General features: G+C 48.1%; 3 protein-coding genes and 1 non-coding gene across 5 annotated transcripts; 1 reads left to right on the top strand and 3 right to left on the bottom strand.

Moving 5' to 3' along the window:
* Nucleotides 1-102: 102 nt before the first annotated feature.
* On the top strand, nt 103-6,828 carry LOC143831603 (vespryn-like). 2 transcript variants are annotated; one of them, XM_077324712.1, is made up of 4 exons: nt 103-255; nt 2,140-2,230; nt 4,600-4,695; nt 5,482-6,828. In XM_077324712.1, the coding sequence occupies exons 1-4, from the start codon at nt 217-219 to the stop codon at nt 5,970-5,972; spliced, it is 717 nt and encodes a 238-aa protein (XP_077180827.1). In that variant the 5' UTR covers nt 103-216; the 3' UTR covers nt 5,973-6,828. The 2 variants fall into 2 exon arrangements, with proteins under 2 accessions (XP_077180827.1, XP_077180828.1); XM_077324713.1 differs by lacking the exon at nt 103-255 and adding an exon at nt 998-1,130.
* Nucleotides 6,829-8,591: 1,763 nt separating this feature from the next.
* LOC143831607 (histone H1.5-like) lies at nt 8,592-11,040 on the bottom strand. The gene has a single exon (XM_077324720.1). The coding sequence runs from the start codon at nt 9,996-9,998 to the stop codon at nt 9,381-9,383; it is 618 nt and encodes a 205-aa protein (XP_077180835.1). The 5' UTR covers nt 9,999-11,040; the 3' UTR covers nt 8,592-9,380.
* Nucleotides 11,041-12,035: 995 nt separating this feature from the next.
* Nucleotides 12,036-12,108, bottom strand: TRNAV-CAC (transfer RNA valine (anticodon CAC)). Its single transcript has one exon. It is a non-coding gene; the product is annotated as a tRNA-Val (tRNA).
* Nucleotides 12,109-14,893: 2,785 nt separating this feature from the next.
* On the bottom strand, nt 14,894-26,194 carry LOC143831580 (E3 ubiquitin-protein ligase TRIM41-like). The gene is made up of 6 exons (XM_077324669.1): nt 25,132-26,194; nt 23,666-23,761; nt 21,831-22,061; nt 19,372-19,394; nt 18,285-18,412; nt 14,894-16,588 (listed from the first exon to the last, which is right to left on the bottom strand). Exons 1-6 carry the CDS (start codon nt 26,080-26,082, stop codon nt 16,068-16,070), a joined length of 1,950 nt encoding a protein of 649 aa, XP_077180784.1. The 5' UTR covers nt 26,083-26,194; the 3' UTR covers nt 14,894-16,067.
* Nucleotides 26,195-27,191: the final 997 nt, after the last annotated feature.

The following is a 27,191-nucleotide window of genomic DNA, read 5'->3' as shown; positions in this document are numbered from 1 at the left end:
TGGGCACCGAGAGGAAAAGCACCGTTCTTCTGAGAGTTGTAAGCTTCAGGATGTGATAACTGTAAAGGTATACTAAGTGCAGACTCATCCCACACAACTGGGTTTGATGAACCAGAACAATGAGTAATCTGTGTGCACGGAGCATCAGAACTTGTAGGAGGTGCAAGGAAGACTTTTAGTTTAAGCAGTCAATGTTTGAAATTCACTGCTAATCTTATGGTCTGCCAGGAACTATCCTGGTGCATCTTGGAAAAGGTGGGTTTATTTTTGGCATTTAGGTAAATTGTATAGCAAGGTTTTAAGACCCCAACAGATATCTTGACCTAGGAGTTTCAGCAGTGGGGGCTGCTTACTCCCTGGAACTATAGAGCTACCTAAAGGCAGTGAAATGGCAGTCAAATCTGTGTGGTGTCCAGGGCTGCTACCGAATGGCTGAAAAATTCCTGGAAAGTTGTGACCGGAGCCTGGAAAGGTAGAATTTGGGGAAGGACAAAATAATGAGATGATACCATAAAGTCCTCCCTCAGCAGTTGACATTTTCTTTAGGGGAACTGATTATTGTAGTCTGGAAGTTAACTGTAATTTTGGAGAATTTCTGGCTCCACTTGGAGCCTGGCAACCTTAGCTGGGTCATCCCTGAGCCAGTTTGGTGTAGTGGTTAGGAGTGCAGATTTCTAATCTGGCATGCCGGGTCTGATTCTGCACTCCCCCACATGCAGCCAGCTGGGTGACCATCACAGCACTGATAAAACTGTTCTGACTGGGCAGTGATATCAGGGCTCTCTCAGCCTCACCTACCCCACAGGGTGTCTGTTGTGGGGAGAGAAAAGGGAAGGCGACTGTAAGCCACTTTGAGCCTCCTTCGGGTAGGGAAAAGCAGCATATAAGAACCAATTCTTCTTCTTCTTCTTCTTCTTCTTCTACAGCTAATGTTTACTGCAGCATTCAAGCGCAGCAAGATCATGTGCTCTGAGGAATCAACCCAGTGCCCTCTGTCTCTTTAGGGCTGCTTTGTCTAGCCTGGCTGCTTCATTTGTGCAGCTTGTAGCATATGTTAAGATGAGATAGGCTGTCTGGAAGCCCCGACTAGTCTACTTGAATTGTCAAGGGGCTAAAAAACATGACATGAGGTCAGTTTTTCTTTAAAAAGCTGCTTCATGGGGCCCATCTTCTTCGCAGGGATTCAGAGGCTGTTTGTGGTTCAGACTTGGCTACTTGCAGCCTGTTTCTTCCTCTGCCTGGGATGAGGCGGTAAAGAGAAAAAAGGGGGAATTATTTGTTACATGGTTGTCCTTTTTGAAAGCCAAAAACTGACTCGCAAAAAAGGAATCAAAACCTACCAAAAACAAGTCTTTAAACTGAATCCAAGCAAATATTCCTGCGGGAGCAGACTCCCAGACAGACCAGGGCTATTTCTGCCTTCTCTTCAGTGGCTCCATCTATGGATGACGGAAGAAGGAAGGGATCCCCCAGAATTACAGCTCCTCTCCAGACTAGAAATCAATTCCCTTGGAGAAAATGGATGCTTTGGAGGGTGAACTCTGTGGCCTTGTACCCCATGAGGTCCCTGTCCTCCCCAGGCTCCATCCCCCAAATCAACAAGTTGCTCTAGTGTGGACCTCAGCACACCCTCCTCCCTCATAGTTGGAGTATCCCTGCATCGTTCAAATGTGCCTACAAGTTTAAATGTGCCTGGCAGGGCTCTGTTGGACTAGATGACTTTCCAATTCTATGATTCTAACTTTCTAATTAATTTATTTTGCACATGCTAAATCCTTGCTAGAATGACAAAGCGGTCCTATGGCTTCACTCGTGGTTCACAAAAGCATAGGGGGAATAAAATTGTTAAGGTTAGTGATTAACGATGGGCGATTCCCCCATTGTGGAAAGAAATAATTAAATAGCCTCATGGCAGGCCCCCATCCATCAGAGAAATGTAGTCAGGGGCAGGGTGGGAGATTTGATTTCTACAAAATACATCCCTGAGATAGAATCCCTGAGGAACTGGCCATCCCGAGATAGCCAGGGTGCTTATTGTTCTAATCCCCAACATAAAACTGGAACGTTGGAATCAACCTATAAGGATTGAGGAGGGTGTTGTGGGTCGGATCCGCATATCTTTGCTTCTCTGTCGTCCAGGAAGAATTTCTCACTATGCCCTGTTCTGTGGACTCACTTCTTCGCTTCTTGGATGTCCCATTGACCAACTCCGGCCTTTGGACGCTCAAAGGTAACAATAAGAAGACGCTGTGTGACTCTCTCCCCAAATGCGTGTACGTTCTAGGGTGTTTAACTGTTCCTATTTACCAGGAGCAGGATGCCGTAAGATCACTTGAAGTTGTGTATCCAGAAGCATCATGCGGTGCCATTACGTCACTGCTAGGTATGCAACAGGAAGTAACATCAGACACGGGGAAAGAACAAGCACTTGAATAGGAAAATGATGTGGTTAAGAAATCCTTCTTGAACTGCGGAGATAAGCGCAAGCAGGTGTCCCAAAGAGCAAAGGGAGCTGTTATTTAAGGAAGGCAGCATCTGAACTTAAAAAAATTATTAGTTGATGTCTCCCTTTCAGGACCTCTAGTCCATAAAAATGTATGTTGTGAGTCTCTAAGGTGTCATAAGACTCCTGTTTATTTCTGCTGTGACTGAGGAGCACAGGTAGCCCTCGTAATTATAAAAGTACACAAACAGTAAAACACACGAGCATGACAGCAAGGTGATAGTTGTTTTGCTGGTTATGAGGAATTCACCAGTGGTTCCATGAATTTCCTTGAAGCCCCACCTGGTTCTATGGCAGTCATGATTGACAAGGGCAGTGAGGGAAAACTGTGCCTTTAACAGTAGCTTGATTATGGATGTGATTTGCCCGGTGATGCGATTCACTCCCATGCCATGAATCCCTTAAGCTCCCTATTCCCATACATTAAGGCTGTATTAACAGGGCAGAACATTTTTTTCCAGGCAGTTGGCAACCCTAATTGTTGTCTCAGAGAGCCCGCTGAAGAGAGCCCCCTGAAGAGCCCCCTGAAACTCTTCCAATGAGCTCCAATCTCACCATGAGGTCTAAAGGCCAGAGGGGCCCCAGCTTCTGCCCACCCAGTTTTCTCATTAAGAATCACAGAATCATAGAGTTGGAAGGGGCCATACAGGCCATCTAGTCCAGCCCCCTGCTCAACGCAGGATCAGCCCTAAGCATCCTAAAGCATCCAAGAAAAGTGTGCATCCAACCTTTGCTTGAAGACTGCCAGTGAGGGGGAGCTCACCACCTCCTTAGGCAGCCTATTCCACTGCTGAACTACTCTGACTGTGAAAATTTTTTTCCTGATATCTAGCCTATATTGTTGTACTTGTAGTTTAAACCCATTACTGCGCGTCCTTTCCTCTGCAGCCAACGGGAACAGCCTCCTGCCCTCCTCCAAGTGACAACCTTTCAAATACTTAAAGAGGGCTATCATGTCTCCTCTCAACCTCCTTTTCTCCAGGCTGAACATTCCCAAGTTCAACCTATCTTCATAGGGCTTGGTCCCTTCGCCCCAGATCATCCTGGTTGCTCTCCTCTGAACCCTTTCAATTTTATCTACGTCCTTCTTGAAGTGAGGCCTCCAGAACTGCACACAGTACTCCAGGTGTGGTCTGACCAGGGCCGTATACAATGGGACTATGACATCTTGTGATTTTGATGTGATGCCCCTGTTGACACAGCCCAAAATGGCATTTGTCTTTTTTACCGCTGCATCACACTGCCTGCTCATGTTTAGTTTACAATCCACAAGTACCCCAAGTTCTCATTCACACACAGTGTTACTTAGAAGCGTATCCCCCATCCAGTAGGCATGCTTTTCATTTTTCTGACCCAGATGCAAAACTTTACACTTATCTGTATTAAATTGCATCTTGTTCTCATTTGCCCATTTTTCCATTGTGTTCAGATCTCAGAAATTCAGAAATTCAGCCTGCCATGGAAAGTTCCATCTCCCCAGGCTCTGCTCTCTGTCCCACTGCCTGGAGGCGCCCCCTTTGGAGGGGCTTCCTTCTTCAGGCTTTCCTGGCCCTTCCTTACTGTCCTCTAGGCACCAGGCCAAGGCCCTTCCTCACCCCCAGGATTTTAATTGAGCAATATAGTACAGTCAGTTTCAAGCCAGAGGAGTAGTTTATGCAAATCGTTTTACACGGCTGAATAAGGATGCCAGTCCACAGGTGGGACCAGGGGATGCCCTGATTTAACAATCGATCTCCAGGCAACAGAGGTCACCTCCCCTGGAGGAAATGGCTGCTTTAGAGGGTGGGCTCCATAGCATTCTACTCCATTGAGGTTCCGCCCCACATCAAATCCCTCTTCCCATTACTGGCTCCACCCCCAAAGCCTCCAGATATTTCCCAACCCATAGCTGGCAACCCTACCTGGTTTTATGCTGTTTTTAATGCCCTGGCTTCTTTCATATTTATTGCTTTTAAAGCAACTTTGTGAGCTGTCAGAGGCAGTTCTCTAGAGAGGGGGCATATAAATGAATTAATTAAATCAACAAGTGTTACTGGAGCCACCTTAGGCTCACATATGAGGTTTTTCATTGCTGGCTCTTCTCTGCCCCTGCTCAGGGCTCTCCTTCATCCTCTGGCTATCGCTGTGTCTTCTTGCTGGGTGTGAAGGCTCCAAACAGGTCCCGGCTGCATTCCTGCGGAAAAACTACAGAAGTAAGGGGTATGATGGGGGCGGGGGGGGGGGTGGGATGCAACAGAAGAAGTCTTGCTACTAAACACTTAGGTCTGTGGCTCAGTGGTAGAGCCCCTGCTTGGGAAGGCATGGAGTTTCTGGGGTCTTTTATGTCACTGATGACCTGCTCCATTTGCCGGACCGTGGACTTTCTGCACGCAAAATAGATGGTCTGTCCCTGAGCCATGGCCCCAGCCCACGGAGAGAACACAGAGCTCCAGACATAAGGAGCAGTGAGGGAGAAAAGGCAGAAACAAAAGGAGAGCGAGGAAATTTTCACGGAGCAGCAACTTGTTCAACAGGGAAAACTATCCTCCATCCCTGTATGGGATTACGGTGTGTTTGTGTGTGAGTGTGTGAGTGTGTGCATGCATTATGCATTGCCATGCTGCTGTTAAAGGCACAGGTGTCAGAATGAAAAAGGAGGAGGTGTAGCCTTCAAACAGCATGGAAGTTGGAGCTTAGGTCAATATTGCCATAATCATGACCCAAGTTTCTCCCTGTTAACTATGTTTTGTATTTGAATCAAGATGTTCATTGTACTGCATTGCTTTATGAGAGTGACAGTGTAAACCGCCCTGAGCTGAAAGGGATGGACAGATGGATGGATGGATGGATGGATGGAGAGAGAGACAGAGAGAGACAGAGACAGAGACAGACAGAGACAGAGAGAGTTCTGGGTGAGGACTTGGTTGATTGGATCGTCCCCTCCAAGAATTTGATCTTGCCTCTAACTCTGCAATCCTTTCTCTCTCTTTGCCCCACAGCCAAAGTGACTTTTGATCCCAACACAGCATATCGACGGCTTGTGGTATCTGAAAAAAGGACCTATGTGAAATCAAGAGGTAGATCCAAAGCTGTGCTGGAGAATCCTCAACGATTCAGTAGAACTCCTGCTGTGCTGGGCCTCCCCGGGTTCACATCTGGGAAGCATTACTGGGAGGTGGAGTACGGAGACCAAAGGGAGTGGGCCGTGGGGGTGGCCCTGGAGAGTGTGGACAGGAAGGGAAATCTTGGGCTTTCTCCAAAGGAGGGCATTTGGCAAGAGGGCCGCTGGTGGCTTCGGGCACTGGAAACTCGTTCCTGCACACATTCCCTACCCCCTGGGATCATTGGGGTATTTCTGGATTATGAAGAAGGCACTGTGGCCTTCTACACAGGGCACAAAGCGATTCTGAAAAAAGCTTCTTTCAACGGGGAAAAAGTGTTTCCTTTCTTCTATATGCGTCGAGGTGTTCATCTCAAATTAAGACAGTGAACTGATCATTTGTATTACTTTAAAAAAAACATTTAAAATCCTTATAGTAGAAATATAAAATCTAGCATTCATAGCATACTAAAACATCAAGAATGATCAAAAGACCAGAAACTATAAGAAGAGAATTCCTTTACAAAAATGATAGAGCAGTAATAAATAAAAGCCACAGCAGTGTCCACGGAGGAAAAAGTCCTGCAGCCAAGTGTGATTTGAGGCATACGTAATATCAAGCTGGGTCTTTTCAAAACGTGGTCCGTGCCTTGAAAGATGTTCAGTCTACCATCTGTTTGTGCCCTGTAAATCCTGGTTTATGTGCTTCTGAGTCTTGTTCACCTCCTTGCATCCTCCCTATATGCATACCTGATCATTGTAACACCCCCCCCAATCAGTATGCACCATGATTAACCAGCAAGCAAGTCTAGATTGAAAAGCTAAGAAAGAAAAGCTTGCACTCTATCTCTCTTGCAGCTTTAAAACTCCTTACTGCTGTAGGGGTTCTTATCTACCTCCTTCAGTTACTTAGAATGGATACCCTTTGTAGGCATGTTTGTGAGACTGCATTTCTGGCAGTGATCTTGTGTCTGTGATATGAGATAAATGGTCATTCTTAATAAACAGATAGCTGAAAACCACTTTTTTCCTGCTTCACCTTGGATTTCCCCCCCCTTAAATTCAAATTTACAAATGAGGTTATTCCAGACAGAACACTGACAAAGAAAGGTCAATTTGCAGACTCTGAATTGAAAGACAGCCATTTTTATGGCTTTTTAATGGCATTTTGTTACCTTTCCTTCCTATTTCCCCTCCCTGTCTGCCTTATGTCATTACAGAAATAAAGCACATCTTTTGACTTGCATGGCCTTGGTGGTTTGTATAGTGGGGTGGCCCTGGGCAGAGAAGCCTACCTTACACATTTGGACTTACGATGTTGCATTTTTATGGTTTTATTGTTGAAATGCAATTTGACCTATTGTTCACCGCCCCAATACAAAAAGTCAGAGAGGCGTGGTATATAAATAAATATATAAATAAACAACTACTCCAAAAGAGGGAACTCTAATCTGGCTATTGCTGCATTACAGCCAGGAAAGAAATCCCCAGTGGCTGGGGCAGAGGGAATTCTGAAACCCGCAAAGGTCTTTTCTAGAGCTGCTTCACGTGTTCTTAAAAGAGCAGAGGTAGCAGTTCTATTCAGGCATCTCATGCTGGGCTCACACGTCATGCGATTAAAAGAGTTCAGCTTCATAGTTCTATTTAAGACGGTGTTTCAATTTCAAAAGTTTTAATGTTTAAAAACAAGGCAGGCACACAGGTTCCGTTTTTGTTTTGTCTTTTTCCTTCTACCCCCCTCCCCCGCCCAAGACAGCTGCAGTCTGGCACTTTCCTTAAAATGGGCTGCATTTTCAAGTTTAACTTTCTCTGACAAGATACTTGTGTTTCTTAGGCTGCTGCATTCCCTTCACAGTATAAATGCCTCGCCTAACCTGGAAGATAAGGCAACGCTCCATCCCAAGGAATTTCATTGGGAGCTGAAATAAACACATGCTTAATCCTTCCTCTGAAACCTATTGGGGTTATGATTTTACTATTATTTTCATTTTTTATTTCATATTGACTACTGTGCAAAGGGTAGATTGGTGGTGGGGAAAAGCTGTGACTCACCCCCCCCCAATGTTTCTCTTAGCCAATCAGCATAAGAAAGATAACTTGACAGAAATGTTCTCAATATTTTAAATATCTGCAAGACAAGCAAAGCAAGGAAAATGGGACCGCTTGCTCATCTGTGGAAGGCAGAACAGGACAGGCTTTAAGGAAGCTCACAAGTTCTGGCTGAAGATTACAAAAGGTTTGGCAAAATTTTTGCAGCAGCCTTAATTAATCTCAGAAAGTCCACAGCGGTCTTTCTCAACTTTTTTTTTACTGCTGAAAAGCCCCTGAAGCATTCTTCAGGCTTCGAGAAACCCCAGAAATGGCGCAATGAGACAGAATATGGTTGGCCCCTCTCCTTTCTACCCCCTCCAAGCCCATGAACAGCCATTTGGGGTGGGCAGGTTGATATGACCATTACATACATGGTCATATCACCCAAGAAGTGTCCAACGAATTTAAAAAATCTATTAAAAAGTGAACTCCCACCCATTCAGGAAACCCTTCCAGGGCTGTCAAGAAGCCCCAGGGTGACACAAAACCCTGGTTGAGAAAGGCTGGTCTATAGTCATGTGTAAAGTGTGGAGGAAACAACCATGGCAGTGGAAAATAGTTGCACACGAGGTTCCAGTTTCTCCCTTCACTTCATGAAGCAGGGCGTGAGACCCTAAATTCACCTACCCACTCTTCCATCCTTGCAGGGGTAGTCAAACCGAGGCCCTCCAGATGTCCATGGACTACAATTCCCATGAGCACCTGCAAGCACTGGCAGGGGATCATGGGAATTGTAGTCCATGGACATCTGGAGGGCCACAATTTGACTACCCCTGCTTTAGTGATTTTCCAAAGTGATCTGATCTGGCTATTGCTGCATTCCCTTCACAGTATAAACGCCTCCCTTAACCTGGAAGATAAAACCATGATCCAACCCACGTAGTTTCAATGGAAGTTAAAAGAAATGCGGCTTCATCCTTTCACTGAAACCCGCGGGGTATAGGATTTGCTTCGATTTTTATTTATTTCATATGGACCACAATGCAAAGACTTGATTGGTGGGGCTGGAATGAACCATCCAGGCAAGAGACACTCTACGCTGTTTACCCTCAGGTCCGACACCCCCCCAACATTTTTCTCTTAGCCAATCAGAAGAGAAAGATCACTTGACAGAATTGTTATCAATATTTTAAAAATCTGCAAGACAAGCAAAGCAGGGGAAATGGAGCCGTTTTGTTCATCTGCGAAAGGCTGAAGAGGACCAGCTGTAAGGAAGTTCGCTGAAGATTCCAAAACATTGGGACAAAATTTTCGCAGCAGCCTTGGTTAATCTCAGGAAGTCTACAGTAATGTGTAGCATGGAGGAAATGACCATAGCAGTGGAAAATATTCACAAGGAGAGGTTCGTCTCTCCCTTCATGAATTTTCCTCTTAGCAGAAACTCTTCCTAGCAAGCCTCACCAATGCTGCATGAGTAAAAATAAATAAGGAGGGGGGTGTTTCCAAACCGTTGAGTCCTCCGTATATTTCAAATTAAAATCACCAAATCAAATATCACCACAAACCTAGGCTTGCCTTAAGCTTTAACTCTTTAACTTCCTCGTGCATATATTTTACTGTTAACGGCTTGCATTGCTTGTCACCTGGGGGGCAAATGTGCTAAGGGAACTAGGAGCGTGTCCGTGTTGCCAGTTCTCTCAGGAGTCTTGCGTGGCTCTTAAAAGAGCCTTTTGGCGCATAAAGCGGCTGCTTGAGTTGACTGCAGCTTCATTGTCTTCTCGGGCCCTTCTTCGCCGAGAGGTTCCTGCGCGATCCTGCCCGGTTGTTATCGAGCCGCTTCTTCTTCCCGGGGTTGGGGGCAGCTCTCCTTTGCACGCTCCTCTTGGGCTTGTTCCCGGGCGGCGGCTTCTTCTTCTGGGTCTTCTTTGGCGCTTCCCGGGAGCTCTTGGCAGCCGCGGGCTTCGCTTTCCCTCCGGGCTCGGCCTGGCCCGCTCGCTTCGTCTGCCGGCGCATTCGGAAGAGGCCCGAGGCGCCGCCGGGACCGGCCGCCCGGGCGAGCAAGCCGTGGGAGACGAGGCCGTTCAGCTCCCGCTGGAGGCGGCTGTTGCGCCTGGGCACGGGGCAGCCCGCCTCGGCCAGCCGCTTCCGGAGGTCGGCCAGCGAGAGCCCCTTTCCCGCCCCGCACTCCTCGAAGGCCTGCAGGATCCGCTGCGGCAGCGGGTAGGCCGGTTTCGTTGCCAGGCGGGAAGCGCGCCGCGGCCCTCGCGCCTGGGGCTCCGGGGAAGCAGGACTGGCGCCAGAAGCGCCCGCTTCGGAAAGGGGGACGCCGCCTGGGCACTCCCCGTTGGCCACCCTCTCGGGCCACGCATCTCCCGCAGCGTCCATTAGCGCCCTTTCGGGAACGCGCCACACAGACTCAGGTGGACCGCCAAGGCCGGTGCAAAGGAGCCACTCTATACTTTTAGCCCCTTTTTATAGCAAGGGAAGCGGACCTTAGCTCTGGCGCTTTCAATCTGGTCCGACCTTACGGCGGGACATCCTTTCTATCACGAAGGCTTCCCCTTAGTATTCCGCGTGACAACTGAGGCGGCTTGAAGGATTTGGGCGGGAAAAGAGGGAGTGGCGTTAGCAGAGGCCGCGCGCCATTTTCAAATCGCCTAAGGCGGCCTTCAGCGCGTCCTCCGCCTGGCGAAGCGGGCCGTGGCCGGAGAAAGCGCCTGCGGAAACGGACGCCAGTCTTGACGGGCTCACGAGATTTTGTTGAATTTGGGACGGAGGAAATGGAACCCGTTTATTTTGGAAGAAGGCCGCCCGGGGTCTAGATCCGCAGCGGTCCACTTCGACGGTTACCCCGTTTTAAACCGGAGCCCGAGGACGACCGAAAGGCGCCGCAGCTCTGCCCCCTGGTCGAAGGACCTTCCTCAGGGCCGGCCGGCCAAGCGGCGCGCGTTGTGCTCGGATCGGGACCCTCCGGGCGGCCAGCCGGGGCTCTCGACCAGTGGGCAGACGCTGCCGGGCTCCCTCCGCCGCCCTCTCGCCCTCGCCTCTGCGCTGAGGTTTAACTTCATTTATGATCCGGGTTTCTAGTCCGCCCTTCCCGAAGCATCCAGCATAAAATGTTATGAATTTAGGAATTTAGAATCTTACATTTTAACATTTCTCCCAAGTACCACTTTTTAGAATACAAGAATCCAAATGCCAAAGTGCCCCACGGCTGCCAGGAGGCCTGCGGGGAGGAGGGCCTACGGGGGCAGCGCACGGGAATAGCAGCCCGCGGCGGAGGCCGAACTGGGGCGATCTCCGGGATCAGCGGGGGCCTCTCCGTCCGTTAACGCCGCCGGTCGGGAGAAACCGAATCGAATTCCGGAGGCGCCTTCAGTCTTCGGAGTCCCCCCCAGCGGCCGGCTGCGGCGGCCAGCAGGGAGAGCGAGCTCGGAGCGGGAGGGAGGGAGGGAGGGAGGGCGGGCGGGGGCAGCCGGCTGGAAGCCCTTTTCCCCGCGGACACCGGCGCCTGGTCACCGGGCGTGAGCCTCTGGCCTCCCCGCTGCGGAATCGAGGACTCGGGGCTTCTCCTCCTTCTTCACACCCGGGAGGATCCTCGCGCCGCTCGTCTCTTCTGTCGTCCTCGTCCAGCTTCCCGGTTCCTGCTGGTTTTACGCCGTTTTATGGCTCCTCTTCTGTAACCTCGCCGGGAAAGGCGGACTACAAGGAGGAGAGCAGCTCTTTTTTTATGCCCCACTTTTCACTACCCGAAGGAGTCCCAAAGCGGCTTCCTCTCCCCACCACAGGCACCCTTGCGAGGAGGGAGGGTGGGAGGCTGAGCGCGCTGCTCTGGGAGAACAGCTCGGAGAGAACTGTCGACGCCGCTAAGAGGACCGATCCGCCCTCAAATGGATTCCCGCGAGTGCTCAGGAGCAGGGCCTGGGAGCGGAGCTGTCGTCCGGGGGGGTGGGGGGGGACCTCAAGTTCCTTTCAGCTTCGAGTCTCATCCCGGTCGCCCCCTTTTCGTTCGAACCAAGCCGGCGGAGACGAGGCAGGCTGCGGGAGAGAGCCGGGAAAGGAAACCAGCCCCAGCACTCTCCTAAACACTCCGAAGGAATGGGCCCACGGCTTCTCTCGCCAATTTTAAAAATCCGCGCCTGCATTTCCTCCTCTCCCCCCCCCCCAACTTCATGCCCATTTCTTGCCTTGGCTAGACAGCTGAATCCCATGTCTCCGTGATCCCAACACAACCCTTGCACGAGGTCTGTTGCTTTGAGTCCCTGCGCGATGGAAAGAGTAGAGAGGCAAAACTCGGTTCTGTGACGGAGTACACACCTATTTTTCTATTGAGCGTGTAGTTGTGGCGCTGCAGGCAAGCGCAATGTTTGTGTACATTCTGTATAATTTAACGTGGAAAGAAGAAAAATCCCACTTTTGCCTTGTTTCTGCCCGGTTTCGAACCGGGGACCTTTCGCGTGTGAGGCGAACGTGATAACCACTACACTACAGAAACTCAGCTGAGTGATCTTCCAGGGCAACTGTAGCTGACAGGAAAGCACCACGAGACTGAAACTCAAGATGCTCGATCAGGATGCCCCTCCGTTAACGTATCGTCCTCGTGTCTCCGTCGCTCTGGTTCGCTGCTACATTTCTATGAACGCTGAAAGTGACACTGATCACTGTTACCACCGAGAGCATCAGTGGGGAACACTGTAAACTGAGTCTTGGCAAGGGACTATCAATCAATTACGATTGGGGTTAGTGTCAAATTACAAGGCACTTTTGTAAAATGAAGGATTTTAGGAAACTAACACATGATCTTTCCTTGTACTTTTATCCCAAGCCACAATAAGTGATCCATCTTTGCACTGGTTCAAGGAAATTGGGAAAGGGTCTCTTGATAAGTGGGATGGGGGTGCTGTTTTCTCCTGACACCTCTGCATTGTGTGTAAATGTGTACATGTATGCACCAACAGAGAAAACAATTTTAAACATCTATGATCTGAGATGAATCTCATCATATTCAGTGTGGCTCTGGCACAGGAATATGTTTTTATGACTTGAGGAGTAGCCATGTTAGTGTCTTGCACAAAAACTATACACAGTTCTAATGACTCCCCTTGTTTTTATTTTGAGAATATATGTCTTCCCTTTATATCTTCACAAGGAACACAGATCAAGACTCGTTTTTTTGCAAAAATAAAAGCTGTGAATACAATTTGTTGCACAGATCATGATACAAAATTATACAACTGTATTCAGTTGCTGATTTTAGAAAGGCTCCTTGCGGGCAGGGGAAAAGGTAACTGCTATAGAGGCAGAGAAAGTGGCCGCCTTCTGGAAGCCAGAAAAGCCAAACTTTCCCAGGCACCCAGCAACCATCCAGGCTTTCCTGTGGATCTTTCCCAAATCATTACAGCAAATATAGGGAAAGCCCAGGAGATGTGTGAAAGCAGCACAATAGCAACCTCAGAGTGCAAGTCTGGAACAGAACATTCTTGTTAGAACTTACATGCTAATAATATTCCAAGGGACTGTATAACCTGGTATCCAAGGCCTTTCTTTTCCTGGAAGTATTATTCCCAGGGTGAAATTCAAAATATCCCTCTTGCAACACAGGAAAAACACCTGGCTAAGAGGAAAATGACTTATCCCCTTAATATATGGAAATTGGACAAGTAAAGCTTTTCAAGGGATGGAAGTAAACAACACTGCATTAAACCTCTACAGCAAGGACACCCAACTGGGGCTCTGGAGGGGACCTGCAGCCTTTTCCCTCCTGTCGCTTTCATTGTTCCCTCTTCTGATCATGAGTTCTCTTGTGGTTTATGTACCTGGATACCTACTCTGCCTTAAACCCGTCTCTCCCCCATTCAGTCCTCCTTGAGCCTGCCTGTTAACGTGGGTGGTGATGTCACTTCCGAGGTGTGGCAGGGAGGCATGACAAGCTGACATCACTTCCGGGGCTCCTTGAAGCCTGAAAAATTCTTTCAGGCAGTCTTCCTTGGTCAAAAGATTGAAAAAGGTAGGTTACAACTGCCAGATACCTTGGTGTTTTTTTTTTCCATTATAAGCTAAGTTGGTCCTTACTCTCGAAACACTCCCTTGCTTGTGTGGAAAACCAGTTGTCTGCAGTCTCCCGATTTACCAGTTTGTGTGCCGGCAGCCATTCTGGCCAAAACAATTACACTATTATTATACAGGCTTCCCGTTTATCTCCAGGCTTTCAATAAAAAGGTAGAGCAAATCTGTTCAACCTTTTGCTGTCATATCCTTGGGCTCCTGAATTCAGTTGTATCCTTAATACTATATACTGAGTTAGGTCTTCATCTGTTGGGATCCAAAGCGTAGACTGCTATTATCAATCATTGTCTGAGGCGGAATTTTCGATCTTGGCCTCCTAGTTTAATGGCCAATTTACTCTCTGATTCTCATTGCTCTAAATGGTCCCAATTCATCTCCCATAAAATAAAAAAATGGGCATAGTTATTAACTCATTGGCTAACTCTGGCAAAACTTACATATTTCAAATAAGCAGGAGAAGGATCTGGGATACTGAGAAACAAATGGATCAAGCCTGGAGTCAACCAGATTTGTTCTTCCTCTTTCTGCCTGCCTTTTCCTGAGAAATTCCTGAGAAATCTATGGTCCAGGACTTTGCCCCTTTATTAAACGCTTATGATGGCTACAAGAATGTTTTTCATTGGCAGTCCTGTTTGGGAGACCTCAGGACATTCCTTATGACCAAAGATTGTGTGCTTCCCACTTCAGCGAACCTGCATCCACATCCATCTTTCACATGCTCTTCTCTTATTAGTGGACACACCTTCTGCAGCAGCAGAACATGTGGCAGGTTTCTTAGCCATTGTGCTTTGAGAAAGGGCACAAACTTGTACTGCTAAGGAGCTGGCTGTTCCATTTTCTAACAGCAATGAGAGAACCCCTAAAAGCTAAGGATGTTATAGTTATTGTGCATGTGGATAGTGAGTTTGCGCTAAATGATGTTGCTGAGTTTTGCCATTTAAACGCTTATTTCTGTTTATATATTGTTACACATCCTTATATGATGGTTTTATATACCAATAAAAGTATATGGAATTGACTGGAAAAGGCTGCTTTCCTGAAAGGACAGGACATTATTCTCCAGACGGGCCAGAAAAAGGGACATCTCTCCCCTCAACTGGCACCCCAGGCTGCTCTGTACCCACATACAATCAGTAGGACTGGGGTCTTGAGCTCCACCTCCAGTTTCACCCGCCCACTTTCACCATTTGAACAGATGATACAGAAGCAGGGACTTAACTTGTACAACTTTAGTTTATTCTCAAGAAAACTAAATCTCCATTTTAAGTCTCTCTTTAGCCAAAAATAGTTCAAAAGGAGCTCTGTGATGCCCAAAAGAACCCTCAGCAGAGGTCGGGGTGCAGGGGAGGGCAGCGCTGAGGGAGGGAGCGTGGCAGTGAGTGTCTGGCGCGGGTACACTCCTTTCAGCTGCATCCAAGAGCAGAAGTGACCTGCCATTGGCTGACACAGAAAACCTGGACATCCCACACTGCTAATGGCTGTAAATGCCTGCTAACTAGGCAGGAGAGAGAGAAAGTACAGGGAGGAAAGGACAACAGACAGCCGGGATATTGCATCAGCTCACGCATGGAGAACTGGGATGGGACTGATGGTCACCTTCCTTTAAAACTATGGCAGTAAAGAATCAGAGAACAAGAGGATGAGTTAGCCTGTTTTAGGACAGAGGGAGGGCTCAGAAGCCAGAGCATTCGGGGATGAAAGTACCACCCTGGATCCAGAAGCTGGGCACAACGTTTCTCTAAAAGCCATACTTAAAACACAGACCGCCATTCTTAAGTGGTCTCCTGAGGCTTGCTGGTATTTTGGGGCCAGACGGAACCAGGCCAACCCCATGCTGGGAAATCAGTTCTAAGGACATGCTGATACCAGGCAAATTGCCAAGGCACCAAAAGCAAAGGATTGCAAGAAACCTGTGAGGTTCAAAAGGCTGGGAAACATCAGTCCCAAGGCCTTTTCCTGCTGTGGCAGATTCCGCCCCCACCAGCCCCGAATTAAAATCAAGGGACTATCTGTGAGGTAAGGCTCAATTCAAAGGAGGAAATGGGGAAGGGTAATCAAAGGTACAGAGACCTTGGAGGAAAGGTGAAGGCCCCAGTCAGTAAAGCTGCAAGGATGGATCTGAGCCATAACCAGAGCTCTAGAGGAGGAAAAGAAAATTAGATAGTCTAGGTTGAGCCACACATAAATATAGCTGAGAAATAATGGATTTTTAGAAGAGGGGAGATGAGCCCTTGCCAGCGTGGATTTACATTGGGATAGGAATCCCCCGGGCTCTAAGGGCAAAAAGAGCATGAATCCTGTGCTGAGAGGACAGGAGAGTTTGGGGCCCCCGGGAGGCCAGGGTGGGCACAGCATCTGGTACATGCAGCAGCAGCAGCCAGAGCAGCATCAATTGCAGAGCTTGATGCGGGTGCCCTTGGAGAGGATGCGGAAGAAAGGGAAGATGCGCTCGTGGAAAGAGGCGTTGAAGGTGTGGATGTGGGTCATGCTCTCGGCATTGTAGAAGCTCAGCTGGCCCCGCTCGTAGTCCAGGTAGACACAGAAGCGCCGGAGCTTCTCGGAGGGGGAGAGGGACGTTTGTTCGGTGGCCGTCAGCGCCTGGTATTTCTTCCCGTTGGTCCCCACGCACCAGATCTCCCGCTTCAGGTGGGGACCGCTGCTGGACTTCTCTTTGCGCCGGGCCGTTTCGCGGGCCGCCCCCACGGCCCAGCCCCACCGGCCGTTCACCTCCACTTCCCAGCAGTGGCGGCCGTAGGTGAAGCCCTTCGCTGCCAGGACGCAGTAGTCGGAGCTGAAGCGTTTGGGGGTGTCGGTCACATCTCGACAGCGCTCCCCCAGTCGGACGCTGCAGCAGTCTGAGGATATGGTGAGGCGTGGATGGGCCGTCTCGGGGTCCAGGGTCAGGTCAACTATACACAGGGAACACAGAGGGAAGGAAAGGACACATAAGCAGGAAGTGGAATCCTCATGCCTGGCAACATAAGCCAACCGACCGGGGAAAGTAACATTATTTGTACATTCATAAAAGGATGGAGCTCAGTCTCCAGCGGATTTCTGGTGGGAGTTTACAACCTCTCAAAATTCTGGATCATACAAATTCTAATCTCACTTCTCTTGCCGCATTCATTTTGAATTTCCTGTGTTCTCTTCACTAAAGAGGCTCAGAAAAACACAAAGTAAAAACACATGCAAGTAAATGTGCAGCTCTGGGGAGAGTGTGGAAGTATCTGTGTACCTGTATGAGAGTCAGAAGAACAAGACAAATGCAGAATTCAAACACCTCCAAGGAAGAAGCCTCTTCAGGACTGCCTCCCAGGATTCCTCCACCTCTGACCAAAGTGTACATGTGTGTGTGTGTGGGGGGGGGGGGGGGGTCATGCGGCTCTACAATCTTTTAAAACCTAAGCATTTAAAAACTGACTCTTCATGATTTAGTGGTACCATTTGTGCTTTGCAAGGCATCATACAAAAACATTCCATCCGACTGTAAATACTGTCCTTACTCTGCTAACCTGTTTGGCATATTGGTTCACATTTGTTTCTAGATTCCCTTGGTTTTCTTGGAACCAGTGCTGGCTGATCTCTGAGCATCAGACTCTGGACTGTTGTCTGAGCAGAAGACTCTCAAAATCTTATTGGCCAGTGTTTACTGAAGAACAACTATATTTGGGGGTAAGTTTATCTTCTCTGAAATGAAAACGTGGACTGGGATTATGTCCAACATATAATTCACTCAGGTTCCACTTGCCAAACTATTACATTTATTACAGTCAATGTGCATGTTGAAATCCCAACTAGATAATTTCATAACAGTTTTTTTTCCTGTTGGGTTTTTTCTTTCTTTGCTTCTGAATGGACTGTGGGCCGTAGTAAATGGACTGACCTTAGCTGAGAAACATCATTCAGTCCATTTCTCGCTACATGGGCCACGGCTCTGACGCCTGTGGCACATTCACATGAGGCATCTATCGGCTAGGCCTCATCCGTGTCATCCTTCACAAGCGATTATATTCCAAAAAGGAATTGTCGTTCGATGCATATGCCGAGCAGTGAACCTTCTGTCACGTTTTCTGCTACCTAGGTTTATTGAGTTTGTTTGGTTACTGTAGGTGTTTTAAAAATGTATTATCGTTTTACATTTGGTGTTATGGCTGTGATTGGTGGCCAACCTTGACATTCCACACACCCACACAGCCAGGAGAAGTACCACAACAAGCATGACTTGTCCATGAGAGGGGACATGATAGTCACTTGGAGGAGGGCAGGATGCTGTTTCCGTTGGCTTCAGAGGAAAGGACGCACAGTAATGGGTTTAAACTACAACGATATAGGCTAGATATCAGGAAAAAAATTTTCACAGTCAGAGTAGTTCAGCAGTGGAATAGGCTGCCTAAGGAGGTGGTGAGCTCCTCCTCACTGGAAGTCTTCAAGCAAAGGTTGGATACACACTTTTCTTGGATGCTTTAGGATGCTTAGGGCTGATCCTGCGTTGAGCAGGGGGTTGGACTAGATGGCCTGTGTGGCCCCTTCCAACTCTATGATTCTGTGATTATTATATGGCTAGGAGCACGACAGCAAGGGGAAAGGAGCTAGTTGACCCTGTACCTCGAGGGACCTTGCAGAAGCTTTTCTCCATCTTCCTCATCAAGACATCTACGAGGAAATAGTTATGATACTTCTTTCCGGGGTCCACCGGAACCATCTCAGGATCCTGAAATGTTATGTTCTCACACCTGGTGGAATGAGCATATGAAATGTGCACGTATGTGAGTTAGCAGGCAAATAACTGTGTCAGAAAGTATAAGATCAGTGGAAACTCAGTCTTCAGTACTCGGCTTCTTCCTCGACCCCCATTCATTTTAATGCAAGGGAACAACAATCAAGCCAGGGCAACACAACACATTGAGATTAAAAAAAAGGGAAATGAAGAAGAAAAATTAGGATTGTTGAAAATATTTGAAGATAGCATTTCAAAACATAATTTTCCCCCTCACTTTAAGGGGCTTTGTTTTTCTTAAGGTGTTTAGGATGAAAATTTACTGGTTTGTAACAAATCACATTTTGTTGTGGCACCCCAGTCATGGGGAATGCCATGGCAGATTGTTGCTTGGCAGCAAAGCAGAATGACTGTACAGGTTTAAATTACAGTACAGATTCCTGATTTGTAAACAAGTAATACACTTGTGGCACAGAGTGGTAAGGCAGCAGGCATGCAGTCTGAAGCTCTGCCCATGAGGCTGGGAGTTCGATCCCAGCAGCCGGCTCAAGATTGACTCAGCCTTCCATCCTTCCGAGGTCGGTAAAATGAGTACCCAGCTTGCTGGGGGGTAAACGGCAATGACTGGGGAAGGCACTGGCAAACCACCCCGTATTGAGTCTGCCATGAAAACGCTAGAGGGCGTCACCCCAAGGGTCAGACATGACCTGGTGCTTGCACAGGGGATACCTTTACCTTTAATACACTGCAAATTACTGAATTTGGATCTACAGAAAAAACAGATCTACAATAAAATTCTGCATTGGCCAAATATGAGCAACTGACATTTTCAGATACCAGATTTTGTGTCACCTGCTAAATTTACCCACTGAATCAAGAGAAACCCACCAAATCCCACGGGCCACCTGTGGAGCATAAGCCAACCAGACATTTACAGCAGGGAGAGGTTGGGGAGAGGAGGGGGAATCAACCAACCTGACTAAGGTGCCTTTGAAATCCTAAAAGAAAGGAAAATTGGGTTAGTAACTGTGGGAGTAACAAAAGCCTTTAAAAAGCAAGGTAGCCTTTAAGATGAAAAACAACTGTGCCCATTCCAGTTTTACTAAAAGAAGACATGCAGGAGTAGCTATTAAATTCGGGAAAACCAGGTTTAAAGTGAAGAAGCACCTCCACATAATGGAACAATTTATTCAGAGTTATGGAAATGACTCTCTTCACACTTCCAAGAACCACCATCAGAATGGTGTTTGTTGAGGGGGGGGCAAGGAGGATACACAAGCCCCTTTAGTATTGGGCTATTAAGATACAAGCTTGCGGCAAGGAGGTGTGGCAATCGCTCAGACCCACCTGTCTGGGGGAGGAGGATTACATTAACCAATCGCATGCTGATTCAAACCATTTCTGCTGAATCAAAGCAACACATGAACCAATCAATCACAGTGATGCCAAGGGACAGAATTCTGTGTATAACAGCCCCTCTTCGCCAAGCAAGGCCCTTCACTCTTTGGGTTCCAAAAAGGTTCCAGCCAAAAACAGTCAAGGCATCTAGTTAAAATTTAGCTAAAATCCAACTGGTTACTCCAGAGCTGAGGAAACGAACTACTGGATAGACAGAACACTGGCATATCCTTTGGGAATCAATCCATACAATCCACGTTGTTCTGGATTTACCTAATAGAAGGGTCAGCATTCTAAGATTCTTACCCAGAGCTCTGTGAAAAAAGAAGGGGCCGGCTGCACATGCCACGGAATTCCAGATACGAGAGCTTCAGGGGCTGGAGAGCGGTCAGCTTACACAGATGCTCTTTTATCAGGGTTCCCAGCTCCAGATTGGAATATGCCTAGAAATCCCGGGGGAGGAGCGTGAGGAGGGAGGGGTTTGCAGAAGGACTTCAATGGGCCATCATGCCAGAGTTCAAAGTGGCCATTTCCTCCAGGTGATCTGTTCTCTGCAGACCAATTGAAAGAGCACCTCTCCAGCCACCACCTGGAGGATGGCAACGTTACACTGTAGAGGCCGCTACATGACTCCTGAGGAGTGTCCTTGTTATGATGCTAGGCCCAAGGGTAAAGAAGGAGTGGCTTGTAGGCCTCAAGGAAGGCCTGAGGCCTCTGGGTACGTTTTCCAGGCACACCAAAGCCTTCTGTTTCAGCTGCAGGAGGATGGAGGGACGGGCAGAAGCCCAGCGAGGAGGCACAGCTTGGCCAGAAAGCCCCTAAGGCCCTGCACAAGCAGGGAGGAAGGCCACTCCCTGATGTTGAACAGCAGCAAGGCTGCTTTTGGAAGCAGTGGATCCCAGGAGGCCAGAATCAGCACCACCAGGGAACAAGGCATCAAGCTCTGACACAGGAATAGGAACTAAGGAAGACAAGCCCACTAAGGAGTTTCCAGCTGGCATTTTCTAAACTATGACCTTTGCCTTGGCCAGCTGGAGTAGCCCTGGGTTAATTGTGCCATATTTTTGTAAGCATTCTCCTATCTACCCAGTGTTACTGTATTTATTTAATTTGTATACTGCCCTTCCATACTTCCATAAACTACACTGGTCCTTCACACCCTGAGTAAAAGGATGGTCAAGGAAGGTGGGGACAGATGGGTGCTCTGAAGGCTCTCCAGTAAAAACCTTGAACCAGGCCAGTAAAGACCAGGCCAGGCCTTTGGCTGTTCCACATCTCAAGGCAGGAGGAAAGGCCAGGGGGAGGATAGAGGGGTTCGCAGAAAGGATGTTCTCCCTGTGGGAAACCTGCACAACGGCCCTCTAAAGGCGTAATGAGATGATCCTCTAACCTTGCTCCAATAGACACCAGTTTGAACAAGGAATTGTGTTCTAGGCATCAAGTCAACGGTGTGGCATTGTTCCTTATACCGAGCGCTCACTGGGAAGAAAGATAGCCTTTTGTAACACGATCTAAAAATAAATTAATTTCTTCACTTCATATTGCTTGTTCAAGGATCCAGAAAGGAAGAGTAACTTTCACGGGAAATCTGAAAAGCTCCAAGCAAGATGTAGTCAAGCCCTGCATCGCCAAAAGCCACACATGAATTTGCAAAGCACCCATGGAAAGTACTACAATCCACCAGAGATGCAACATCTGCTTGGAAGGCTGGAGAATCCAGGCGCATTCCTCGGTGTCTATGCCTAAAAAGGATCAGGAAACGGGATGCAAAAGACTTTTGTCTCAAAACCTGGATAGTCATTGCCCATCAGTGTAGACAGTAGGGACCTGGAGAAGCCAAGGGTCCGACTCAGTATAAAGCGGCTTCCCGTGTTCAGGGCACCTGACTACCAATTCATTTCAGCAGCTAAGGACTACGGACCGCTGCCTATGTCCTGTTCCACTCCACCAAAGCCCAGGTGCCACAGCACAGTACCCTGCCAATTCCTGCTATCATGGAAACAGACAAGGCGGCCAAAGGGAGAGAAACCATCCACCTTAAGCAGCTGCAAGCCATCCTGTTTGCTCTTGTCTTCAGCTTCTGCGATCAGGCGGCTGAGGGCAGCACTCTGCTCCTCCAGGTGAGTGATGTTACTATTTTGGAGGGCAAGCAGAATTTCGTAGCGATCCTCCAGCTGGTGCAGCAGCATTGCCTGCTCCCCCACAAGGAACTGGTGCAGCCGCTCAAAGTCCGACTCAAACTCCTTCATGTCCAGCTTCATCTTGTTCTGCAGGACAGAAAGGATGAGAACATCAAAAACAGACGGGGAGGAGCGTGAAGGAACATCTCAACACGGGAAAAGGGAAACGCATAAAGATCTCCTTGCCCCTGTTGGCAAATCAACAGGACTGAATCAGAAAAAGCCCTGTGCCTAGAAATATAACGTCAGAGGAATCACCAATGTTTGAGTCTGGATAATTAGGGAAGCAATAGTTAGTTAGTTAGTTAGTTAGTTAGTTGATTCCTACACCATCCTCTGAGTGGTCTAGCTCAGGGTGGTGTACAATTATTATATTATATATATCCTTAATCCATTGTTGTTCTTCTATATATTTGTGAAACAGCTTAGGGGATGGGACGTGTCTGCTGTCCAAGTTAGAATAGGGCCAATCAGGGTGCAGCCAGTTTTGCCCTGATTGGCCCTGCCCCTGCAGCTACCACCCTCCATCCCTGGATTCTAGCCTCTTTGCTCTCATGCTCTCAGACGCCTCAGTGCCTGGAGCCAGCAGCAGGTAAGGGGAGAGGGTTCTGGGCGAAGGGTCATGTAGGAGGGCTTGCTAACGAGGGCTTCTTGGCCTGCTAAGCAGGGCCTGCTGACAAGGGCCTCCCATCCTGCTGACTGACTGCTAAGGAGCTCTGTCCCGGCCCTGCTAACGAGCTGCCCAGCCCCCACTCCACTTGATCCGGCTGTGAGCTGCGGCCCAAAGCCGCCTTAAGCTGCCTGGCCAGGGGAGGAGACCCTTTCAAGGCCCGTTCTTAGGAACTAGTATAAAATAAAATTATTATATTTAAAATACAATAGGTAAAACAAATAACTGTCTGGTTCACCGGGTACATCCAATCAGTTCTTCGTTTCAACTGATGGATGATGTCCCTGACTTAACTGGGAAACAGATGAAATAATGAAAATAATATAAAATCTTATAATAAAAGATTAAAATATAGACCTTATCATAGAAACAGAAATAGTTCTTTCAACATGCTACATATTGTAACTTATAAAATCAGCTAAATGCATGAAAAGACATTTCTTCAAAAATTTAGTTTTAATTACAACCAGAACTTAAGCAACTATAATTCAGAGAATTCGTCAACTAAGATTTGTTTCATTATGCATCTGCACTGAGAATAAAAAACCTTAATTCTGCACAATAGCTAAGTAAGGAAATGCGAAGCTATTTTCTTGAGATGCCACACTTTATGTATACTTCTCTTCCTGCTTGGAATGTGGATAACTGCTGAGAAAATATTCTGGATGGACTGGTACGGCAGAAAAATACTTCAATGCACAGATGCAGAGAAGTCTAAGATCCTAGATAAGATCTAGTATGATACCAGGCTCCTCCCATCAGAACACATGCATGAGTATTTCAGGAAATATTATTCAGCAAATCAAACCTCAGTTCTGTTGCTTCCTCTTACAAGGAAGCCCACCGTGAGAAAGCCCAATACACCAAAACAGTTCTATCAGTTTCTGGGCATAAAGACTAAGAGTTTTCCAGACACTGAATGTGCTCATATTAGAACCACAGGAGCCAGATAGTGAGTCAGGGAAATGAGATCTGAAAGCCAGAATAGCAGTACAAGAATTAAGAAATGGAGGCCTCCTACTCTGAGTTCAGCTACTTTCTCCTGTTCGCTCGACTTCTGCTTCAAAACAGTCTCCAGTTTCTTCTTCAGTGGATCCAAGTGACTCTGGAGTTTGGCCTTTAAAAAAAAGAAAAAAAAACAACTTTCTCTTGGATATTGGCAACCACAATTCTTTAGTGTACGGATTAGGAAGACACAGCAAGGAAGATCTCGAGTTAATGCTATATACGTTTTTTCCTGATTTCTCACAACATTCACGAGTGGGAGTGAAATCTGAATCTTTTGGTTTGAGGGAAATGACACGGTCATCTTTTATTTCCTGGCCACCTAGCTGTCGCTCCTGGACAAACAGATTACAGCTGTCGAAGAAGCAGGCAGCACTTTTTACAAAACCCTGAATCTCTCAGCTTCCTTTTCCACAGCCAGTACATGCTGCAATCCCTTACGACACAGGAGACCACCCCTCCCCCCTGTCTTCTCTATTCTTATCATGCCATCCTTATTGCTGTTTGTTGCTACATGACCTGCTCAGAGGAAGTCTCTGAAGAAGCAGCATATACAGTTACAAAGCAAACAGGGTAGAGATAAGGGCCTGGATAGCTACTTTTAAATGTTGGGTCAGACTCTATTTTAGAGTAGAAACTGGTAGCCTTTTAACTTGTCTAAAAAGTGACCCTCTTAAATTTCGATGGTTCCAGGGCATTGAACAAAAAGTAGTCTCCATTGGCATTGATCTGAACTCCCTACTACCGCTGGAAGAAAAATGTATCTTCTGGATTATTAAACAGAGAACACTAGACCATGTGCAGCAGGAACTCATGCCTACCCAGCCTCGAGTCTGCTCACCAGCATTCTTTGGCATCACTATGCAGAGAAATAATATGTCTACATATTTGCATCTTCTTGCTGTCCCACCCCTGAGAAGAGCGTTTCTCCTGGCACGAAAGAATGCTTTCCCCTCAAAGGTCTTAAAGGGAAAATTCCATCGTATCCCATACCATGCGAGACTCTGTCCATGTGGTTCTGGCTACCCTGACTCTGTCTCACACATTTTGTTAGACTGCCCCTTATATGAGCAGTGTCGGGACTGAAAATTTTGTTGCTTTGCTGGGGAACAAGTAAATTTATGACCTTGCAATTTCTGCTCTCTGACAAAGACCCAGAGGTAACCATTTTAGTTGCCAGAGTTTTAACCAAGATGCTTTTATAATATGCTGCCTGCCTTGTATTTTATCTTTTATAGTTTATTTAATCACTTTAAGATCTGTTCGGTTATGTAACCCCATGGCCTATTTTATCATTTTGTTGAAATTCTAAACCCTATTTTTATATGTCTTATACATATTTTATGCCAATAAAAGGTTATTGACTGACAGTTACGAAGCAAACATATTTATGTAAGACAACCTACAGCAATTGATACTGATCATTCCAGTGCCTGCTTGAAAAAGCCTTTAATGTATACCTTCAATGCATTGGTCGCTCACCTTGTATTCTTGTACAATCTCCTCAAGCGGCATGACGCTATGGTGCTTGTGGCTTTGCGACTCCCTGCACACCACACAGATCGGCTCCTCGTCCGCTTCGCAGAAAAGCTTGAGGGGCTCCTGGTGTTTCTCACACAGCACGCGCTCGCCTCGCAGAGCTCGGCCTGCTGCCAAGACAGACGGCCCTCCCGAGGCATCCCCTGCTCCCACCAATGCCACCCCCTCAGTCGACGCCTGCGTTGCGGTCTTGAACGGCTGAGGGTGCATCTGGCGGATGATCTGCACCATGTTCGCCAGCTGAAGGTTGGGACGGAAGTTGCGGTGAGGGAAAGTCTTGCGGCACTGCGGGCAAGTGAAAGGCTGGCGTGGCGGTGGCACGGGGGAGTCCGCCTCATCCTCCACCTCGTCTTCCTCCATCACTTCCTCCCCATCGTTGTAATTGTCAAAGAACAGGTCACCCCCCATGGCATCCTCCCACATTTCATCGGACCCAGGATCCTGGTCCCAGTACTCTTGGTCGTCTTCGTCGTCCCACCCGTCCTCAAATTCGTCCTGGAACTCACCCCTCGATGCGTTGTCGTCCTCGTCCTCATCCACGTCCCCCCCTTCCAGGAACTCCTCGAGATCATCCTCGCCATCCCCGTCTTCCTCGGGCCCCAAGTCATCAATACCACCATCATCCACAGCCTCCTCAGAACCGGGCCTGTAGTCACCGTCGGAGCCAGACGCGCCCGCATCGTCCCCTTCCTCTTCCTCCTCCTCCTCCTCCTCCGGACCGTCCGCGGCACCCCACAACTGCGTGATGCAGACCCGGCAGAAGTTGTGGCCGCAGCCAATGGACACCGGGTCGGTGAAGTAGTCCAGGCAGATGGCACAGACAGCCTCCTCGTGCAGGGTGGCCACAGGGTTCAGCAGCCCACCCCCTGCAGGCACCACCGCCGCCGCCGCCATGGTCCTCCACACCTTAGTGCAGGTGGCAGGCGACCCCCCCCTCCCACACGGGTCACTTTGGGCCTAGCAGGCCGCCTCTCTCCCTCCTCAGTCGCCGCCGCCCCCTCTGCTCGCCCCCGAGCTCCCTTCCGCCCCCTGAGCGTCTTTCCCAAAATCCTCTCTCCCCGCCGTCTCTGACGACCTCGCCTCTCCCCCAAGGCCGAAACAGCCGCCTCGGACGGACCTCCCCGACCCCTCTCCCGCACGGAGCTCGCGGCGCGACGCTCTGCCACACCCGGCAGCGCAGACTCTATGGTAGCTGCAGGACGCCTCGCGCCGGACGCCCACGGGGAAGCTGGGCCTCGCCAGAAGGCACGAGCGTCCACACACTTCCGGCCACCCTCGCGGAACGTCGCCCGGAAGCGCGCCGGAAGTTCCTGGCTCGGCTGTCTCGCTACAGGTTCTATGGTAACCGGTTGCTGCTTCTGGGATTTGTCCTCCTTCCTTTTCCTTTCCTTTGTTTAGCTTTGTAAGGCTGAGAAGCTCACTGAGAGGCTGTCCCCCCCCCCCCACATAAGAAAGTGTATTGGATTAGTGGCAAACCATTGCTTCATGACAGAAAAGTTTGCATGATCTGGCAAATATCGGTGCGTATAAGTAGCTGTGAATAGGCAGCCCCAATAAAAAGGAATTCCGTGGCACCTGTAAAAAAAAAGTTTTCATTCCAGAGTAGGATGGACTAGAGCCCACTTTGTCTGATGATGGCTTTAGTGAGGTACTCACTGAACCATCATCATTTTTATATAAAATATATGACGAATGTAAGTTGCAAATAGAATAAGGTGACCAGATTTTAACATTGGTAAAGCGGGACACCATTGACTGGGCGGGCAGGTCTTGATTAAAAATTTGGTCTATATGGAGCAACAAAAATGTTCATATAACGCAAAAAATATATTTTTTACTTTCAGCATAAGTACAATTTGCCAGGTGCCCCCAGATGTCCGTCCAAAAGTGGGACAATCTGGTCACCTTAAAATAGAAGGGTGAAAGGGCAGGGTATTCAGGGGGAGATGTAATTAAGTAAAATACCAATGCAATCAAGAAAACTGTATAGAACATGCATGCCA

The sequence above is a fragment of the Paroedura picta genome, chromosome 3 (assembly GCF_049243985.1).
Source record: "Paroedura picta isolate Pp20150507F chromosome 3, Ppicta_v3.0, whole genome shotgun sequence".
NCBI lineage: Eukaryota > Metazoa > Chordata > Lepidosauria > Squamata > Gekkonidae > Paroedura > Paroedura picta.
This window is presented reverse-complemented; position numbering and strand designations above follow the sequence as displayed.

Coding starts and splice junctions, on each gene's coding strand:
- LOC143831580 (XM_077324669.1), bottom strand. CDS start 26,082: ATGGCGGCGGCGGCGGTGGTGCCTGCAGGGGGTGGGCTGCTGAACCCT. Junction 23,762..25,131: donor AGATTGTACAAGAATACAAG/GTGAGCGACCAA, acceptor TTTTTTTTAAAG/GCCAAACTCCAGAGTCACTT. Junction 19,395..21,830: donor ATGGCTTGCAGCTGCTTAAG/GTGGATGGTTTC, acceptor CCTTTCTTTTAG/GATTTCAAAGGCACCTTAGT.
- LOC143831607 (XM_077324720.1), bottom strand. CDS start 9,998: ATGGACGCTGCGGGAGATGCGTGGCCCGAGAGGGTGGCCAACGGGGAG.
- LOC143831603 (XM_077324712.1), top strand. CDS start 217: ATGGTCTGCCAGGAACTATCCTGGTGCATCTTGGAAAAG. Junction 256..2,139: donor CCTGGTGCATCTTGGAAAAG/GTGGGTTTATTT, acceptor TCTGTCGTCCAG/GAAGAATTTCTCACTATGCC. Junction 2,231..4,599: donor CGGCCTTTGGACGCTCAAAG/GTAACAATAAGA, acceptor GCCCCTGCTCAG/GGCTCTCCTTCATCCTCTGG.